Source organism: Lepisosteus oculatus, chromosome 9 (genome assembly GCF_040954835.1).
Source record: "Lepisosteus oculatus isolate fLepOcu1 chromosome 9, fLepOcu1.hap2, whole genome shotgun sequence".
NCBI classification, from domain to species: Eukaryota; Metazoa; Chordata; class Actinopteri; order Semionotiformes; family Lepisosteidae; genus Lepisosteus; species Lepisosteus oculatus.
This window is the reverse complement of record NC_090704.1, coordinates 26,491,755-26,513,926: the sequence shown is the minus strand read 5'-3', so window position 1 is coordinate 26,513,926 and position 22,172 is coordinate 26,491,755. Positions and strand designations below refer to the sequence as shown.

The window sequence follows — 22,172 nt, the reverse complement described above, 5'->3', positions numbered from 1 at the left end:
AAGCAATTATTATTATTAGTGAAAGATGGATCTGCTTGTGGTCTACCTACAGTACCCAGTGCTCTGGAATGCCCTTTAAAGGGAGGTGCAAACACCATGCCTTCCTTCCCCCCTTTTTAGCGGGGTGCGTGGCGGCGATTAGAAAGCTCTTTACCTCTATTAGACCCTGGGATCTCCTTCAAGTGGCTGATGGAGCTGCCTTAATGGCGGGTGCTGTGCTTCCTCTCGGGCTCCATCCATCAGGCTGACACCGGCTGCCGATGGCCCGCTCCCAGCCACTATATTTCACAAGCAGGCATCAGAGAGCTGACAGCGCTGCGCTTGCCAGGAAATTGCTTTGGCTGTGAGCAGAATTTCAAACACTGCGTTCCCGAGCTTTTCTACCTGCTTTATGACCCCCGGGAGCCCGAAGTACCGAGCAGAATGGATAATGAGGCAAGGCAGAGAGGGAGGCAGGGCTTGGCTGGAGTGAGGGGTCAGAGCTCAGAGCCTCACACTGACCAGCAGCTGCTAGTTTGTGAGGGTAGAGGATTGCATTGCGCAGAGAGCTCTGCTGCTTTCATAGCTACACTGCAGTGCCCGATAAAAGCTCCTGATCAATGCGGGGGTGCTCTTCTCATCTCTAGTTTTGACAGTGGTGCTTTCTTTGTGTTGTTATTTTCAAAATCCCTGCTCTTTTCTTTCACCTTGACTTTTTTTGGTTCCCCTGCATTTAACATAGATGCACTAGATGCACATTTGTCTCTGTATCATTGCCTGCCTTTCGTCTGAATTTCCAAAATCATACAAAGGCACAGAAAGGCATTAACTTGAAAGTGCAGGTGTTTATTTCATAGAACCCACACAACAAGGGTCAGAGGTACTGCTGTTTTATCAGTTGCAAACATGTTGCAAATGAGTTGGTAGTGCCAGGTTTTGAGAAATATTTTGAAGCGGTAATACATCTTTGTGTCTGGTTCTTGATATACTGTATTGAACTTTGGACATTCCAGTTAGAAGTCACAAAAATGGGGTGTTGTGTCTGCAGATAAGTCTTCTCAAATACTGTATTAAAATTAGATGCTTAAAGACTGCCAGGAATTTGGACACTAATAACTGCACCATTTTTTAAAGAATTACTGAAAGTATGTCTTAAAAGCAATCAGCAAGTCTTTAAAAGGGTAGGGCAAATGCTGGCCTACAGTATAAGCATGTTCACTATAATTGCAGTAGAAGGGAGACATTGTCTTCTGCTACAGCTAGTGAATCTAAGGTGACAAAAGAAAGGGTATTTCAGAACTGAACTATTCATTTCTAATTATGTGAAGAGCGAATTAGGAACAGGTACTGTATGATCTAAATAATGACCTGGGGCCTCATTATCCATCCTGCATGTTTGTGTCTCTTTCTCTTTTCTGGAGTCAGTGGTAGTATTTGCTGGCATCTCCGTGCCCACATTTTCTCACCTGTTAGTAGTTGTGCTTATTGCTTTATTAAGACAAGCACACAAATTACTATTTTCCTTTAAAATCAGTTCTGATCTACAAGGCTTTAAAAGAAAGTTCTGTGGCATTTTTAGTTTCTCAAATGTGGTAGAATCAATAGATTATACATGCATGCTGCTAAAACCTACAGCTCATTCCACTGTAAGTATTTTTATAACAACAGGAAACACACCTATATTATGAACGTGTAGGTGGTATCTGATTTTAACCTATTACTTCCAAGTGCCGTAGTTGAGTATCCCAGGCTGACTTCTTTATTGTTATAAGCTTATTGTACCCAACTGAGGGAAGAGCAAAGTGACAATTCCAGATTGTCATGAGAGAAGATAGATTTTTGCTTTTCTTACTTTTGACTTCAATTTGACTTCAATTGTTGTGATACTGGTGAATGGATTTTCTTTTAGTACACAAACGATTTGCTTTGCTTGTTGTCACTAGACAATTGAAAATTGTATGTTCATACTGTGACTAGCCTTCCTGACTCTAAATGGTTAAAACCTCATTCTGACGTCAGAGGAATTCCATATCAGAGGTTTTTCTGTTTAGCCATGACACCAGGGTTAGTACCCCTGCTCTTGAAAAAAGTGTTGTATGATGTTTATTGCCCACAGTGTGAATTCAGTTTAATATCTCATCCAAAACACAGAACCATTATTCAATTGTTACCTGTCCAGAAGCAAATCATCACATGACTTAAATTTTTGCTAATTAGCAGTGACTTTCTTACCTGCCCATGAAAAACGTAATATGTACATTTATGATTGTAATTGATTTAATTAACCCCATATTCTTCCTGTATGAACTGTAAGAAATTGTAAATGTTTAGGAATGCTACTGTAAATAGGTTTTTCCTGTTTTCCAAGATTCTAATATTATTGGGAAAAGATCTGTTTGTAGTGACATTTTGCAGTTTTCACACATTCTTTTCTCATTCATTGATCTTGTTTTTCCATGTCTTTTATTTTTATATTGTTTTCACTGTGCATTATTATACTTCACCTGTACCATAGCGTACAGAGGTAAATTTATAGAATGCCTGGAAATGCACACCAATAATAACTTAGGTTACCCTGAGTCCCAGGATGTGTAAGAGCTTTAAATAAAACATTAAGCAGCAAACATACTGTAGCAAAACAAATGATGAGGCTATCAGGCAATTAATTGTGCAATGGTTCAGAGCTACTAGTACAGACTCCTCCAGGTTCAGGGAACCCCTGAGTGACTCAGTCCTGAAAAGAACCCCGACCCAAGACAAGGTTGAGTATTGTAGTTCTTGCCAAGCAGCTGTGATCCTATAGTGAGAAGTCCTTCACCTCTTCATTAGGTTTGAGGAGTGCCCTAAGTACCTAACACACTGTTTTCCACAACACTCATGCCCTTCTTGTGAAGATTAGCAACTATCTCAGTAAGCAAACTGGCCCATGTCAGGGTCAAAGCAGAATCAGGTCTTTTAATATCTCATCAGTACATAGTTTGGCATTGACAGAGCTTGTGTGGACAGAAGCAGCAACGGTTACTGGCAATACTTTTAAAGGTTTTATTGTTAAGGAGACACTGTCGGATTTATTTTAAAATTAAAGCCGCTGTAAGTCTGAAGAAAGCTGTATAGCTACTCTTGACAGTTGTTTCTTGTGTTTTATACATTTCAGAACACTCCCAGGGCTGTGATAGAGGAAAGCCACAGGCTCTTGTGGATGCCTGGCACTGCTTTATGCAGCTCTTGTTATTAATAAACCTGAGCGTGCTGCGTGGGTTGGAAGCTAACACAATTGCGTGGCATCAGGAATATGATGAGACACTGTACATGTCCAGGTGATTTCCAAAACAGATTTCACCAGCAGATGATTTAAAAACTGTTGGTTGCAATCACCAAGTCACCCCTGGCACACTTTTTAAGAAACAGGCCTGCTGTTTTCTTCCCTGCTCCGAGATACATAATAAAATCAACATGGCCTATCAATATGTTCGGACTTGACCTTGGGTAATTTTAATGTGTAATGTCTGCCTACCCAGCTCATGAAAGAAGGTGCCACATGATCAAAGTTTTTTCTACACAACTATCTTTTTTAACACATTAGAAATTTGCTTCAAGGCTGTAGAAAACAGAGAAAAGATGTCAGTCAGAGCGAAAAGACTTAGAAACCTTAGAAACATATTTGGAGTTGACACTAGTGGGAATATCTGTGCATAAAGAAGTTCCATACTCTCCTACATGGTGATAGTTTTCTAATCAACACCATGCGGTTGTGTAGAATGAAACCTTTGCAGGGTTAACTAGAACTCAGCTAGGATTAAGCTCCGATGAGCAAATACCCCTGACAAACCTAAGTTACTCCTTGATTGTCTATTTTCGGGGTTAGGCCTTTTTGATCTGAGTACATGTAAAAGCTGTTATGCTTGTCTCTTTTGTTATTCCTGTTTAAAATAAAGGCTAGTTTCTTATTTGATTCCTTCACTCCGCATCATGTTCACTTTGTGCTTAGACAATCTCTTCCACGGACAAAATACCAAACGAAATTGCAATTCCAAAATGGCATTACAAAATGTGACACCAAGAGAAAAGAAATTACTAAAAGGGAGACACATCAGTGAATGTATTGCAGTATTACCTTATAAAGCCTGTACTGTAGGTTTCCATTCTTAAAACCCACTACCCATTGGAGCTGTACAAAATAATTATTCTTTTTTAGATCAGATTTACTAGGGGTAGTTTAACTTGCTTGATCTGATGGAATTCATAAATTGACTTTCCAGTGTGTTACTAGGAGATTGCTCCTGTTATGTAAGTAGTGGTTGCTCTTTTAATTCAATCCAGTTTTGTGGGCTCCTACAGTAAGTGGATCAGCCAGTAATGAGACATGACAGATAAAATGCTTTACCCAGGCCATCACTGGTATAACTCTGAGTAGTTTCTTTGGGCAGTGGTGGTTGCTGTGATAAGGTTGTGCACAACTAACTAGGAAATCCCTATATTAATGAGTAGTAAGCCCTTTACCTTTAAAATTTGGGAGCCTATGAGCTAGCAGTGTTATAGATGACAGCTATATTGATCCTCAATCCGGCAATGAACTCTGCTGCTAGCTCTATGGGCTTTGAACATTGAAAGAAGCAAATGGCCTGAAAGGGTACATTGCAGAGCACAGGACCCATGCGGGTTGTCTTGTTCCCTCCTGTGCATGAAGGTTAGAAAAATCATCAAATTATACTGTATGAAGGTTGTTATATGGGACACTGCTGATTAACAATAATTGGTAGTTTGGAGCCAATGAAATTAACAAAAAAGTAATATATTCCAGAACTAAAAATAAGGAGTTTTACACGTGGTAAATGAAGCATTACAAACCACATAGTGGCACATACAAAAATCCGTCTGTTTCCTCTCCTATTATATCCAAATATTGCCGTTTCTTTCATTTAACAAAGGACTGAATAATCAAGGCAGATTACTGGAGTTGTTCTGCAGTTTTAAGTGTTAATCATCTAAGGCAGTGTCAATGTGACCCTCTTCTCAGAAAGCACAAGCAGAATCAGAAGGAGCAATCAGACGATCATTTCACTGAGCTCTTCTGTCACCCTCTCCCTCTCTCTGGCAATGAATAGTGCGAATGTGTCAGAAAACAGGGGCAGCAGGTGAGATGACTGAGAAAAGACTGATTCACAGTGATCCCTGAAGTGATTTATTTATCAGGCCCCTATGAAGCCCAAACAAAAATGAGTGTGCTGTGAGCATTTTCATGATTACTCTTCCTTCTTTTTTCCTTTTTTGAAAAACTTTAAAGTCATGTCTCTAAAAATGTGAAAAGGTAGGCAAATGCTTTTCAGAGGGTCAGTTTTAAAGCTTTAATATGTGTACGGTTAAGTCCTGGCTTGTCATTCATTAAGAAGAGAACATAAAAAAGGATACAAACAAAGGAAATCCATTGGTCTATCTAGCTCATATTTGGTTTCTATTAGATATTTAATCAGAAGATCTCATCCAGTTGTGTTCTTGAAAGAAGTCAGGGTATCAGTTTTGACAACAAATGCCATTTGTAGACTCCCACAGACATTTGTTTAAGGAAGTAAATTGTTTTCAGTCTAAAATTAATTTCGCTTTAAAAACATGCATTGGAGCTTTCAATATATTTTCACTGTTTTCCGGTCTGTTTTCCATCCATTCATTTTCTAACCTCTTCATCCAATTCAGGGTCACGGGGCATTATCCTTGCAAGCAATGAGCACAGGGGGAGATACACCCTGAACAGGACACACACACATATTCACACCAGGGCCTATTTTCCAGGAAGCCCATTAACCTGCCAGAGAACATACAAACTTAATGCAGATAGCACCCCTGGTCTAGAACTGCCAGGTCCAGCATGCTAGCCCCTACACCACCCATAAGGTCAATTTCCCCCTTGAATTCCTAGTAACACAGTTCCTAAACTGCTACTGTACAAATTAAGCAGTTATCAAAAAAAAGCCATTGCTTCTCTTGAGCATACATTGGTTCATTGGAAATGATATACGACCATCTAGAACACATTTCTATTGTTTCCCAAGATAAAAGTGTATTTCCGTTCCACTCAGCTCTGCTAGTATTTATCTCAAAACAGACACTGCAGTCAGGTACTTCACTCCTCTATGTATCATAACTACATGCCTTAGGCCACAAATTGGCTGTGTTTTGTTACAGCAATATTATTGGTGTAAGTTATATCCAAGTGCTTTATCTTTACATTATCCACAATTTTGCAAAAGAGGTTAAATTAAGCCATTTTATACTATTTAAATTCAAACTACTTTTGGCAAACCTACGTGCACATGATATCAGGTCTTCTAACTGGAGGTGATGGCCTGCAGTACGAACTCGGCTCCCACCGCTGCCTACCTGGTTGAAAGAAATCTCTCTTTGTCTACACAGAAAGTGAGCCTGGAGTTTTACATCGACATCCACGCTCACTCCACCATGATGAATGGCTTCATGTACGGCAATGTGTTTGAAGAAGAGGAACGCGTCCAGAGGCAGGCTGTCTTCCCCCGGCTGCTGTGCCACAATGCGCCCGACTTCTCCTTTGTGAGTACGCCTCAAGAGATCAGGATGTCATCAAAAGCCACTGAAACAAAAGTCCCATCCCAGGTCAAGCAGAACATGTCTGCTGCCCTACAACCCATTCAATAGCCAAAACACATCACCAGTGAAAAGCAATCAGCATCACTACACATAGCATAGCCTCAAGGACCTGGCTGGCTGCCTGCTGCACTACAGTATATCCAAAAAGGATTATTATTTCATCATATGTTCTTTTATTTTAAGTTAAACCTTTCTAAAAGTTTTTAAAAAATGTCTAAATCATTTCCCCAGAGTTCCAGTTCAACACAATATGAATCTGGGAAACTCAGGTGTTTTCTAAATTACTGTTTGCCTTTGTTACAACTGCACATATTTTATCATCCAAGATGACAGAGTGCAAAATAATGTGGAGCCAAACCTTGACATGGCTTAATCTGCACAAAGAAAGTCAAACAGATGACAGGAAAAAGAAGAAAAAATAGATATAATTTTACTTATACAGTATATTAGAAAAAAGGGTTTGTCTTGTTATTTTATTGTTTTTTGTAAGGGCAAAACATTTCTGTAAGTCTTTTACCAAAATCAATCAAAAAGCAATAAAAATAACTGGCATAAAGGAAACTACAGTATGTTTCTCTTTCGACGGTTGTTTTATTATGATGATACTGTACGGTAGAATAAAACACAGTGAAAGAGTGGTGAGACCTTGTGATCACAGTGGCCTTGAAGAACAGAGGACCGACAGTAGACAGCAGACAGGAACCAGTGCCAAGTTCATTGTGTAGCTGCAATGGAAAATTCAATCATTTACGGCTGGTGTTAGTGATACAGATAAAATTCTTTTTTAATATCAGTGTTAATGAAGCAGAATAATAAGCCTGTCTATTTCATGCAATTTTTTCCAAAAGTATAAAACATATGTACTGTATTACAGGACATTTCAGCATATTGCATATGAAGAAACATACTTGGACTCATGTCATGTATGGAATAAATGCACTTCTTATGCAGCTAATAAGGGCAAAACTGTTAGACATATTATATACAAACTGTAATTAGAAGTCATTTTACATGGTTCTGATTTCTAGGGTTATGAAACAGATAATTAATATTACTGTATACTGTACAGTATATCCTAAGGGTCATAGAAGCCATTGATTACTTTTAAAAATACTTTAACAAAAATGTATTAAAAACATTGAAAATATAGTAAAATAATATCTAAGATTTTTATATATGATATACTTTATACAAATATACTCCAGTCACACGTAGACAATTAACATGGATATTGTGTACTGAAATGTTTTTAAACATTTATTAATAGTTTTTAAAAGCATGTCAATCTATGCAGTAGCTATTGTTTTAATCCACAATATCTGGAATTTACATTTAATTCTATCTCTCTACTGCGTTAGACAGCTCCTTCTTGACTTTTTGGTCTTGAATATTTCTTTTGTTTTTAATTTCGAGGCGAAAGAAGTGCGAAACGTGAGCACAATCGGAATATCTACACTGGCTACTTTTCAGAGGCTCACTGTGGTGGAAACACTTAAAGCGAGAGGAGATTAGTGCAGCCATCTCCAGTTATTAACATGTGTCTTTCATCAGAATGTATCCGCATTGCCTGTCATCCCAGCCTGCTCCTCTGAGCTCTGCGGAGTGTTCCGCTCTGCTGGTTGTGACTCACGCGCTGGTTGGTTGTGTGACTCAGGGAGAGGAGAAGCAGGCAGAGGAGTTGGGGCTTTGTGTATTCAGCGCAGGGGAGCTTTGTGGCACTGGCGAATCTGTCTCTGTTTCCTCTCCACTCCCCTGTCCCAATCCCCCCCACCAGGACCCGGGGCCTGGCAGATAGAATGGGTGTGTTCTCCGTCTCTCCTGCCTGTTGACAGACCGGCGAAGGGCCTGGCCCCGTGATCCATCTTCGGCAAATGCATTCCAGAGACGACTTGTTTGTCTCGCTGATCCGCATTAGCAAGATTGGATTAATCGTAATGCTTGTGAGACAGCCGCTTGAGCACATCGAGAAACTCTTTAGCCTTGGAATGGCGGAGTTTGACCTTCGTGTCAGCTCCTAGGCATGCCATTCATTAGCAACGCCTTTTGCTCATGAGGCGGGGAGCGCATCTATTGCTCTCTGAGGCCCTGGCCATTATTCCCGTCCTCCAGGCACAAGAAAAACAGCCTTGAGTAGGCTTTCAGTCTTCGAACCAGAGACGCAGAAAGGAAAGGTTAGCGTGAGTGTCAAAAACTAAAACCAAAATACACTCTAGGGACTGCGACAGTGTTTTTAAACAGGTGAAACAACCTCCTTGTTCTTAAGAATGGCACTCTTTCTGAATATGTCTTGCTTATACTGCGTTGACCTTCACTGCTGGGCAAATATGACATTTTGCATCACATTTAGACAAATAAATGATCAAATACGTTGTGCGTTCAAAAGTCTTTGAGACACTTTGCCATTATAGTGCATATGTTCCAGAATATCTGTTTTCGGCACAAACGTGTGACTTTTTCTTTTTTTTTACGGGAAAAATTACAGATCAGTTGAAGCTGACTTATTTTCATCAGCAATACAAACAAAAGAAATCTTTCAAAGCGACTTTGAAGAGCAAAATTGTTGCACTGATGTCCTGAGGGTGAAAAAACCCCTGACTCATCCTCAGCTGATTGAAGTGCTTGTGTTTGACAGGAGCAGTTTGATTCAGCAGACATATCTGGCTCTCAGCAATACCTTGCTAACCCTAAAGTGACAATCTCAACATTATACAATAATGACTAAAACTATTGTATTATCTCTACACCTGCATCAGGTAAAAGGGAATTATCTGACAACTAATGTACATTTCAATATCTTTTAAATGCAATACATCTATCTAGAAGGCCATTGAGTCATTGATTATTGTGGTGGATTGGTGTTAATGTAATCACAGTGTGGACAGATGCAGTGATGATAGAGTTAAATGGTTGAAAGCAAAATGTCAGTATTGTATAATTTGGCAAAATGGAGTAGAAACATTTACAACAATATACCAATTTACAACATGTTCTTTTCAGCTGCTGCAGTTTTGTATAGCATTAATTTCCATCTCAAAATTTCAAATGATCATTTTTCTCATTTAAAGTGGAAAGTCCCTCTGCCCTCTTCTTTATGCCCTGTACTTTTAACATTCTCGAGAGACTAAGCGCTGCACGCAACTCCCTGTGACAGCCTGCCGTGACAGTTCAAAAGGAGAGATTAATGAAGGAACATAAAATCAATCTGTAAGTGTCCGCTGCATTTTATAGGAGACAGGAGAACCTTGGTGTGCAAGAAGTGCCTGAGTACAAGAGGAAAACATGCCTAGGGACAGTGGTAGACTTTTAGGAGACACTTTTATCTGAGACAACGATCGGTGAACAATGCATTAACAGCTACTGTTGCAGAATAGTTTACAACACAACCTCAGTTTTATCATCTGATGGGTGGAGCACAAGGAGTTTCAGTAATATGCTTGACATGACACTTGTCAGCGTACCTGTCAGTGAGGCAAGTGCAGAGCTTGGGCCTGAATTGAGAGTTAAGTCCTTTCACAATTGGACTCCTAAGCCCCTACGGTGTTGGAAATGCTGTTTTGACTTACACAGGCATTAGCAGTTGAAAAGCAACCGACGATGTTGAAAAGTAACAACTGGCATTAAATTCAGGTGTCAAAATATTGGTCTGGCTCATAGGCCTTTGCCATTCAGAAAAAGGTTAGACAAATAAATAGAAGATGAAATTAATAATCAGTTCACTGTTTTTGCTTTTCTTCATCAGTGCAGATATGGACTCACAAGCCATTCTATTGTATTGTATTGTAACATGTAGCATTTTACCCTGATCAGTTACATGTGTTGGGCATTATCTTTCCACAGTCCAGCACTTCCTTTAACCGAGACGTGGTAAAGGCAGGAACAGGCCGGCGTTTCCTGGGCGGCCTTCTTGACGACACGTCTTACTGCTACACACTGGAGGTGTCCTTCTACAGCTTTGTGGTGGCTGGGAGCACTGTGCCCGTTCCCTACACTGAAGATGCCTGTATCCTTTTACTACAATTTCTTATTTATTTACCACTTAACCACTTTCTTAGGCCTTACTATATAGAGATAAAAATGCCTGCTGTATTTTGTAGGAAGTGGAAAACCTGGATGTTTTGGAAATAACTTAAAGAGGAGGGAATGAGAAGCAGGGAAACTGTTAACATTGCTGTATCTGTTCCATAAACAGATAGATACTGTAGTAGTACTGTATATAGTATATAGTGCAAGTGGTTTGGAATAACTGATAAAATTCACAAAACTGTTTTTTGTGGGCTAGAACAAAGAAGACCAGTTGCCCATTCTAAATGTGACTCTGCCACTGGAATTTTATTGGCATATTGTTCTTGCCTAAAACCTACATATCCTGTCTTGCTAGAGGAAAATTGAGCCGCCTATTATTTAACATGCTCAGTCATACATTCTTTACAGAACTTAAATTGTTTGGGAGGTAGTGGATACCTTCCTTATATTCTATCATCGGGGAAAATGATTACTACTTGGAAGTATTTTTGATTGTTTTTAGTAAATTACAATTGATTTGGGCAGACTTGCTTTTTCTGAAAGTTGGTTATTCCATGTGATTTTCAATACGTTAGATGTAGTTTTTACATTAATTAAAATACAGAAAGAAACTGTTTTAGCTTCATTTAAGAGTTTTCCTTCCAAGTGCAGAATGTTTTATGATGGGCCTCTACAAAATGGGAAAAAAAAGTTTGTTGTGAAGTAAATGTGAGTTTCTTCTGTAAGGCTGATGAATTACTAAGGAGCTATTTGTAGATTACCACTTCAGGAAGATTTTTTGCGATATGTAATTTATTTTTTTTAATCTGGACGTCTGATTGATCACTGCATTGATACTGACATTTCATCCTTCAAGCACTCAGTCATAAAGGAGAAGAATACTGACAGGTGCCTATTGTGCTGTGTTTCTGTGAGTGAACTGCTGATACAAGAGGCTCAAGCAATAAATCCCATCAATATGCGATAAAGCTTGGTGCAGAAAAATAAAGAGATACAATGCTGGCTTGCAATTCACATAAGTTAAATAATTCCCCTTTGACCATGTAACTTTGGTTAAAGGACTCATACATCCTAAAATCACTTATAAGTAGCGACCCAAGTCCTTGGAGCTACAGTACACTACAGTATATAGCTTAACAATCACATACACAGTTCACTGATGAATATAGTTGATAGATACTGAATGTTTTGTTATCTTGGTATTTTCATTTTTATCTTGTTGTTATTATTATTTTCAAACACAGACAGAGTTGAAAAAATTCAAAGACAAGCTACATTATCCATATTTAACAAATTGAACTTAACAGAACAGCCTTGCAATTGAAGCCAATGTTAGTGGCTAGAGGAATCAACTGAACTTAAAACTGAGGTGGTTGTTGCCCAGCACTGTGTTACTACCCCAGTCACATGCATTATTGTACAGTACTTTCTTCTCCTATACCACTACTGTATCCACAAAGTGATAGTTATGGACAAACCCAGTATACAAATGTTAGTTTCCTTCAAACAAGAAAGCCAGAAATCTATTTATTTAATACATTTTATAAATTGTGAATTTGCTGCCTTTCCAAAATGAAATTTGTGAGGTTAATACTCTAGGTCTATTTGCATTTTCAACCATTGTTGTCAAAGATCTCATGACCTCTTTCCCAGCCAAAAGCTTTGATGTAAAGAGTTAAACTCAGCTAGTCACTTGGACTGTATCCATGTGCCCTGGTTAGCAGGCATGTTTGATTTTTTTATGTTTACTCCAGTCAAATCTTATTGAGCTGCAATAGTCCAATACACAGTCTTTCTTTCCAATGAAAATGAACTTGGTATGGTGACAGAAAACATGATTTCTGCAACATTACCACCTTGGAGAATTGCAATATTTTCAAGTTTGAATTTTGCCATGTTATAGTTGGTGGATATATTATTATGCTTTTGAGTATTGTATCTCTGTTATGCATTGTAAGGCATTTTGGGTTGCTGGGTGAAATATTACTACAATAGTATTTGAGGGGGCTGTGCTTTATTTTATCATAGGCTGCAAAAACTGTCATGTGTGAATTGAATTTCTTCCAGAGTCAATTTTCAATAGTTTTGAGTGAAACCAGGATAGATTGAATTGTTATTCTCTAGAGTAAGATACCTTTGACAATGTAAGTATGTTTTTTTCTAAATAGATGCTACTGGAGACAAAACCATTGTATCAGAATGTCCTTCTCTCTACCATATATATGATGTATACAGTATTTCCAAAAATTACTTAGGTTGCTTTGATGAAACACCAGAAATACGTTGGGATCAGTTGTGGAACAACAATTAAACAATTTCAAGAGTAAATATCAAATAATCCTTTTAACAGAAGAGGTTCTGGTCAGCATGATTAAGATATATCCTCTTGCTCAGCAGAAGACAAAGACTGTCAGAAACTTTTAAAGACGATGCAGGGCTAGAGTTTCATGGCACTATATTTTGCAGTAGTTTTCCATTATTAAATGCTGAAACAATGAGTATTACAGAAATTTGTAGGCCTAACAGAGCGGCTGTGTCCAGTTCTGTACAGAGGGAAGTGTACAATGTGGCTATAAGTTATAGAATCTAAATCAAACATTTCATCAAAACATTTTATTACACATTTCACCAAATATTCTGATTGAATGAATGAATGCATTTGTCTAATGTTTTACTGTTGACAGTGTTGGAAGGTATCTAGAGCCAACAAATTCCTGTGCTTCTTTTTTGGCTTTACTCTTCCGTATTTTAATTTCTCCAACCTTGTACTTAGCTGATTGCTGAAATGAATGAGGTTTCATCCGGCAAAGGTAAATGCAGGGACAGAGACCGGATGGGCAGCAAGTAAAATATTCTGTTTTTAAAAGTGAGATGCCCTCACAGTAATTTCAGATCACACAGCAGAAGTCTTCTTTCACTACTTCGACTGTTATTTGTAACAAACCCAGAAACTTAAAGACATATGTCTTTTTGAGTGGTAATGTAATGTAATGTGTAGTGAAGATAGAGCTTAGATAAAAACTATCATTTCAGATGTATCTCCAAACCCGAAATAGTGCCTGATCCAATACATTTAAATATCTGCGGTATGGTGTAAGGGATATCACTATAACAGGTTCATCATATACATGAGCTCTATGACCCTATTTACACGACTGCAGCCTCAGAGACTTGAGAGGCACCAATTGACTTGATATGAGTCACAGCAACACAGCAGAGAATGTTTCCTAGACTCAAAATATTGTCGCAAACTGTAAAGTTGCTTTATAAAGCAACATATGTCCCTCTGATATGCTATAACATCTGTTGCTCCTGCAAGGACTTGCAAGGAACCTCTGTTCTTGAAGGATACAAATTTCCTGTATTTTGTTTCCAAAGTGCATTTGTGGTATTTAAAAGTCACCCTGTCTCAGGAGGTCACTGTTAATTAGAGATCTATGCAGTATTCTCACCTCATAGGAGTTTTAGTGATTCATTAAAAAGAACAAACAAAACAAACTGCATCTGTATACCTTTAGGAAAAGCTGAAAAATCTGTAATGGTATTCAAAAATAAAGTAAAAAGATACATCTTCCTGATGATATTTGTGGATTTGACCTTTTGTAGGTGGAAGAGGGCAGAGGGCAGGAAGACATTTAAATTCAGGGCAAAATGTGAAGCTTAAGCTAATTTCAGAGTTAAGCGTTTCCTTTTTTCCCCTCAGAAAATACAGATGATTTGATGAAAGTGCTTGTAGTGTTTTTCAGGATGGAAAGGAAAAACGAAAATCAAAAACCTTAGGGATATTGTTCACACTTTCCGTGGCTGGTCATTGAACAGTGACTGCTGACAAAACTCCCGCTGGAAAGAGTTTTTGCTCTAATGAGAAACATAAAGCCCAAGTGCCCTCTAGTGCTGGTAAGTGACCAACACCTGCTCTCGTCTTGTTGTGCTGCTGCAGTTCGATCTGTGTGAGCAGGGGCCTTGTGTGGTCCTGGCTTTGTTCTGTCACACAGCCAGGTCCCATCAGCTCGTATTTACAACGCTGTGTTTTTGCTTTTTATTGAAAGGTCTGTAAAAAGCCTCCAACTGGAGCTGTAACTTCTCATTATGCCCCTGTACCACATAAAGCTTAGTGTTTTACCCAGTGCTCCACTGAATTGTCAACTCCAAGGCAATTTGTAATAAGGAACCCATCCACAAAGAATTGCTGCGCAGGCAGGGGATTGTTTTTCGGCTAGGGCTGTGTGGGGCTGGAAAAAAAAAGTTCTTCAGAGCATTACATAGACCGGGGTAAGACAAATCTTACCAGCTGCTGCTGTACTCCTCCCTGTAGCCTCTCCTTTTTTTTCTTTTCCTGCTTATTACGCATAACAAAAAAGACAGCTGGACATTCCCATGTATATTCTGGACAGATCAGAATTCAACATGTTCTTCACTTAGACTTTATCAAGACGGTTCAAGTTCAGGTACTGTATGTGTGAATCCGGGAGAGGAGGCTAACCACAGCCATGCTGGCCTGCAGGTTTTGGCTTGTGCAAAGAACACAAAATTGAATCCTGGATTCCTGTAGTTCCTTCTTTTTACTGTCATTGTGCTACTGTAAACGTTATAGAGCAGGTTCAGAATAAGAATGCCCTCGTCCATGTAGATTATTTCTGATTTTGTAGAAACCGTAGCAGTAGCGGAAGAAGCAGCAACATTTTTTAAATGATAATGTTAACACCAAAACAATGCTCACCAATCCATGAATAACTGCAGGAAAAGCAAAGGGATAGCTTAAGAAGCTTTGGTGTTGATTACACAAATAAAGGTTATGAAACTAAAGTCCTTGTAGCCTAGCACATTAATGACTCCTTGGAGAGAAAGAAAACAAAGTGACACTGATCACTAATACCAGAGCCCATTTAATTTTGTATTTCAGCCCTGCAGCTTGCAAACTAATACAAATGTATATATGGTTGTGCATTTATTTTTGCCTGCTCTTGAACAAGACATCCTGGCAATATTCTTTTAAATAGGATGGAGTTGCATGCAATAATCCCAACTGCAGTATGTAAATTAATTGTGATTCATAATGATAAAAAATAACTATATACCCAGAGGGCAATAAGTAAACCTTGCTAAATTCAGATCTAGTGAAGACAATGACTGCTAATTGCCTTTTAAAGGGAAGTATGTCTTTGTAAAACAAGTACTGACAATGCATAACACTACTCCTGAGACATTGTTGCTGAGGACACCGGGAAATTAGATAAAAAGGTTAAATTGTTAGTCCTGTTAGTTTTCAGGCAAGGCCTAAATTAAATCAAGACATCAACATATCTGGCATCGGCACATTACTAACAGAGTACTCTGACAAAAACCTATCATCGGGTACTGACTTGGTACTTAATTCACAATTACAGAGTACATAACAAACCCAGTACTCTGACAAAAAGCTGCCATCAGGTACTGAGTTGATATTTAATTTGCAATTGGTGGGTGAGCAGAAGGTTGATTTTGTCCAGAACATTCAGCTACTCCACAAGTGTTAAATAGCTGTTAGAGCAACCTAACAAGTTTTTATGTAGAAGAAGAAGGTGGATTATCTAAGAAGAGACCAAGTGGATTTCTTTGAACAATCAAGTGAAGCTCCTTTGTTGAAAGGCTATAATAAGAAGAACAGAACTGTGTACTTGACATTGCCTTAGATCACATACAAAGTCTACCAAAGTCTTTCCAATCAAATCAGGTATACTGTAGCTACCTACAGTAGATGAAGGAAGTCAGATGGAGGTTTTTCCATTAATTTTCAGCACAGAGTGAGTCTTGTTTGCAGTGTACTAGGTATACATTAACTAAAAGTAAAAGTAAAACCTGGAAAAACCTCTTAAGATGGTGTTTTAGTGTCACTTTCTCCAGACGAAAAACACTCCATTAATTTACAAATATTTTTGGGCTGAATGATAAGCTTTCATTCAATTGGTCACACTTGGAAACCAGTTAATCTGAATGTTGCTACACAAACGTTTAAAGAAGAAAAAAATAATTTTATATCATTTAATGACCATATAATATAAGCCTACTGAGACTTCTACTTCCAGAACATACAGTAGACATTGAGTTTGCCTAAGTGAACAGATCTGTTTTCGAATATTGTAGCCAAATCTGTTGAATTAGAATGATCTTTGATGGTTACCCAGTTAAAATATATTATTATCACTGTCCAAATTAAACTGTGACCCACATACGATAACTGAATTGTCACATTCTGATTATCATTTAATTTGGATTCATGTGTTACCAATCTTCCCATAGGTCCGTGCAAAGTGCTAATCATTCTGTGAATCAAGGGTACCTTTCACACATTCATTCGAATATCAAGGGTAAGTGGCTCTGAACCTGAGGTCTGAACCTTAGGCTTCACTGTATTTTGGGAAAAGTGGCATTTCCAGCTATAATTATAAATCTACAGATTTTTGGATGTAAAAGCAATTCTGGTTACATAGTACCTGAAGAGATTTTTTTATGTACAGTTACAGATTTTATTTTAGTCTATCTGATTTGGTGAGGCTAAACATGGCTACCTGGTCCCTATGGCTAGCGTTACTTGACTTTTTACATTGATGTTTTACGTTTGGCAACATTAATATGATTAATCACTGCCAGTCATGAAACAGATGTGGTCTTGAATCATACTGTAGGTGCTGGTCCAATATCAAATCGATGGATCTTAGATCTCTGTATTACCAAATAAAAATATAACGTCCGTCTGATGCTGCAATCCCATCCTCTTCCCACACAAGAAATATTGGTATTGTACCAACACTGGCACAACAAAGTTGAAGTTATCTCAATGGTGCGGATGAATGGATATCAGTTTCATCCCACACCTGATTAAGAAAAAGAACGTGTCAATGTTAAAATACAAGGTTAAAAAAGGATACAATTCAAAGTATCACGGAATACGACTCTGGGTATTTTCTCTGTGTATAAGGTGTCAAACAAAAAGGAAGATCAGTGGAGTGCCATATTACTCAAAATAGCACAATACTTGAATAGTTATTTATGCAGCATGAAAGACTGGGTGTCGTCCCACTTCATGGCTTGTGCTTCTAGGGTGGCCTGTGACACTTAGCAGAAATATGCAGCTTCCCCATAATGGATGGATGAATTAATGTGCTCTAAGCCTAGTGCACCAGAGTTGGGGGGGTTAGGGAGGGGGAGAGGGTGCTCTGAGGGGCTCCGATCACACCCATGTTGCAGGGGACTGAACCATAGCGAAGAGAGAGACGTAGCTCCCGCTGAAGGTCACATGAAAGCACATCCCGGGGCTAAAGCAGGCAGTTAAATTTAGCGTTAGATATGAGCTCCTGGAGAGAAATGTCAGGCTGCCAAAGGAAAGGTGACATGGATTTCTTGTAACACAGAGATTGGGGTCAGAGGGGTCTAAGGAGCCCTCGATGTCTCTTTTTGCGGTTGAGTTGGCTGTGCCAACGAGCGTGCAAAATCTAAACACAGACCTTTACGTTACTGCTTGTTTTTCGAAAAAAATTAATAAGTAAATACAAATTCTTTGAGTAATTTCTCTTGTGTGAAACCCTCCCTCCACACCGTTATAACCAAAATTCAATCCCTAACCTTTTCCGGCTTCACAGTGTTTGATCACTGGGTTCGGGACGGTGTTGCTGAGGGCAGGGACCTGCGTTGTTTGAAAATCTCATTATAATGGAAGTGCAGGCAGTGAATCTGCTGTAGAAAGGTAAAGGGAATATTACTCTGAAGCTTAATGATTTATGACTACATTTAGTTTTCACAAAATGGGAGGAACCTGTGAAGCGTGAGTCTGGTAATCAGGGCTTTTACATTACAGTTTTTTGTTCTAAAACAGTATTGTGTCACCAAGATACCTGAGAAGCAGTATAGCATCCATGCATTTGGAAATTATACTGAAGCCATAAATGCTTTTTGGGCATACAATGTTCCACTTTACTTTACTTGTGTGCTTTGGTGTTTGCTGATATAACAGCAGGACTCATTAAAAAGTACTTAGTCGTGTTTGATGAAGACATTTTGTACACACACTCAGAACAGGTGCTGAATAGTCTGGTTCCAAATACTCATGCTGCCCTGAAGAAACCAGCTGTCTGGTTTCCTTTGTCTCTGTCCATCCTTGACCACTGCTGTCAAAAAGGAATCCAGAACTTACTGTGATTTTGCAAAGTGGACTAATCTCTTTAGAATGAGCTCCCCTGGGATCATTAGGTCTGTAAGAAGGCAGGCAAAAGATTGTCCTTATTATGTGATGAGATCTGCGTAACTAAAAGACCTAGAACTTGTCTCCTCTTTGACTCAGTACCTAAACCTGGGGCCCTACATGTGTGAGAAGCACATCCTAATGAAAGTGGCATCATGCCTTCATACAAAAAAAAGGTTCTTGCAAACTAAGCTGTAACAAGGTAAAGTGCTCAGATGCAGAATAACGTTTAAGAAGCTGGGACAGACGAACACTAATGCTGTAAGCACAGAATCTTCCACACAGACTATTTGATCAGTCTGTCTAGAGGGATCAAATGGCCTCTCCATGTTTGTAACCTTGCTTATGTTCTTTTTTGTGCTTTTGTGTTTAAATCTTAAGTGTATTCCTGGTTTTCAAGCTGAACACTGGACACCTCATTTGTTTTCTTACCACATAATATCACATATGTTTAATCATTTGACACATTAAATCTCATTTGATTATGCTACAGTATGTGCACTCCTTAGTTCTTTAGTATGAATCTGCCTTTACGTTTCAAGCACATGTAATTGGAAGCATAATGCACCTTCTATAGCAGGGGTTAAAAATATAACAATGTGCCTGATGGGCTACTTTGAGTAATTGCCAGTTTTTAGTTGAAATCCTTCATTTGTCTGAAAAGGAGTGGTCCTACTTTAGGCAAAGCACTGATTATACAGTATGCTGGGGCCTTTACCTCTTGTACTTGTAGCTAAAGGAGGATTTGATCACAGGCATCATCAAATAAAGGGCTTAAGGAACTGTTGAATCAACCACGGCTCCATACTTAGCAACAGGTTGCATGGCAGCTGATTTGGTTTACACGGTTGATCATGAGCTCTGAAGTGGCCCCGTGTGACACCAGTGACTGGCAATTGTGGCTGCACAGCTCTGCCACCTGCCACCTGCCAAGGTGGAGCACATCCCCCTCAGCCATCGTTAACCTTCAGCTCCCTCTGCCTTGCCACTAACGCTCTAGAACACAGCCCTCATTAAGCTATAAATATTGTGGAGCAGAGGTGCCGCAAAGGGGAAAAAAAGAAAAGAGCAGGAAGAAAGAACTGTGAACGTCAGCGTTTTTGCGCTTAAATAAATCATCATTGACCCGGCACGTATTTCAGGGCACAGAAACGAGGTGGAATAGCTTAGATTTTCCCCAGGCTACCAATCAAAAGAGCTTTTATTCTATCCGGCAGCCAGGCTTGGGAGGGGGAGACTCATCTGTCAGGATAGTACTGCTGGTTTTCTGGGCTCACTGGGATTTCAAGGGGCCCACAGTTTTGGACAACAAGACTGACAACTCCCACAGACGAAGTTGTATTTGCAGCCAAGCTAGAGGGCTGCTTTTTGGTTCTCTGATGCCCAAACTAGAATTTATACAGTATAACTCAGTCTGTCTAATGCATACTTAATATCCATCGTTTAGGAATTCTGTGATGTGATTGTTTTTCATGTCCTTTAAATAACCCTGTCATTTCAGTGATGCTCAGTGCTTTTTATTCTAAAAGACTGAAAACACTGTATATCTAAAGCAATTCGTCTTGTCTCTTCTTCAGCAGTTACAGTTTTGCTCAGTGTTAAACGGTTCTCAATAAATGCTTAAAAGGAAGGCATTTCTTTAATATTTATATTTTTTACTACCTGTCTGTTTCCCACTTGTTGAAGGACCCATTTCCCTTAACATACTTGAATCTATCTTCTGTAATCAACCCCTGGTGTTAAACTAAAAGCACACACAGCCACTCACTCTGAGCACTCAAAAGGCTCTGTTTGCTCGCACATTTGCGTAAGTCCTGTCACCGAACATCGCAGCTTCAGTCCGTTTCATTAATAACAGTCCTCAGAGATCACCTGGTAAGAGCCAGCACTTAGAGCTTTTGCGGAGCTCTGGGCTACAGATGATTTTATAAAACAGGCTCCAATGGGAAGCTTCTTCCTGCCGCTTTAGCTGTACTGTCAGGGAATTCAATTAGAAAAATCCCCCTGGGACTCCTTTTGGAATCTGAAATAAGGAACTCCTAAAGAGTTACATTATTTTTCCCCTTTGGTGTCACATATTTAATTTAATTGATAAATTTGTGCCTATACGGAGAATTGTGTTCTATATAGTAAGCCCGTTCTAGATATTTTCTGCAGGTTTAGTTTCAGTGATAGAGTTTTTCTTTCAGCTGCTGAAACATCTGAATTAAATCAGTACACCACTCTTAGCTGTAAGACAAAAGTGGGAATCATTGCCACCAGAATGGAAGCTGTTTTGAGATGTTTTTCTAAGTCTGGTTTAACATTCTGTGAAGATAATGGCTTTAATTGCTTGTCTTGTCATACACTGTATAATCTCTTTTTCTTATGTTCTTAGCTCCAGCCCATTCACAGCTTGAATGGAATAGTTCCAAACATTCAAGCTAGGTGAGGTAGTTCAGCACTATAAAATTGTCTTATAAGGAGAGTTTTTGGTTGGTTCCATGTATAGCTTTAGTTTATTACCTCCATAGCTCAATGCACAGATCTTGAATTTTCAAAGAGCCTTCTCTCTTTCTTATGATGTTTTTATCCTAAAATGTTATGGCCACCAGAATGCGCCAAGGCTTTGAGGGACTGGGCTAGCCCATGAAATGAGGTAGTGATCAGAGGAGGAAAGATTTTTTTTAATGTATTGATCCACCTGGATTTGACATTCTGGCCTGTGGGCAAGGTGAAAACGCTACCCTCACTACTTCCTGTCACAATCGTAAACCCCTCCTCTTAAGGATCTCCAGCCCTTCCTTGTTCTGTATTGATCCCCTGCACCTGCCTCTGGTTCCTGCCCCACGTGCTATAAAAGCCAGACATTCCTGCCAATCTGGGCTCAGCTTTGGAAGATGGATGCCCGGAAGCCCGCCTACCCAAGAGTCCGGTAGTGACACGACAGCAGAGGCTTCACAACGGTGTCCTGACCATCTGGGTCCGGGTCTAGAGCATCTGGTCCCGTTACCCCCTTTTTATTCCCCAGACCCTCTGCTGGCTTTTAACTCTGTTTGTCTATCAGGATGGATCACCCGGTCTTGGACATTTGCTACACTCTTGGATTTGCCTCGGACTCCCTTGGACTGTTTGCCTCGGCCACTCCTCCCCCGAACACCAGCGCACCATGGACATGCCCCCTGTTTTCCTTCCATCCCCTTTGCATGCCTTTTCCCCCGTGTTTTCTTCACTCTCCCCCGGATTGTGTTGTCTGCATAGGGTCCTGAAAGAACGCTTCGTGACACTTCCCCATCTAGCTGGTAAAATCACTGACTACAGCTCAGAAATTGGGAAACTGTTAAAGCAGTTCTGT

General features: G+C 39.4%; 1 protein-coding gene and 1 long non-coding RNA gene across 2 annotated transcripts in view; one reads left to right on the top strand and one right to left on the bottom strand.

Moving 5' to 3' along the window:
* Positions 1–353, bottom strand: part of LOC107078511 (uncharacterized) — a 40,188-nt gene extending 39,835 nt beyond the window's left edge. The window contains exon 1 of the long non-coding RNA XR_001479459.1: positions 155–353. This is a non-coding gene — a long non-coding RNA (uncharacterized lncRNA). The remainder of the gene's footprint in view (positions 1–154) is intronic.
* The window catches only part of LOC102689203 (cytosolic carboxypeptidase 6-like), a 511,816-nt gene that overhangs the window by 473,409 nt on the left and 16,235 nt on the right, over positions 1–22,172 (top strand). Inside the window, exons 10-11 of the mRNA XM_006635243.3 lie at positions 6,388–6,540; positions 10,435–10,597. Coding sequence (XP_006635306.2) covers positions 6,388–6,540; positions 10,435–10,597 — 316 coding nt within the window. The remainder of the gene's footprint in view (positions 1–6,387; positions 6,541–10,434; positions 10,598–22,172) is intronic.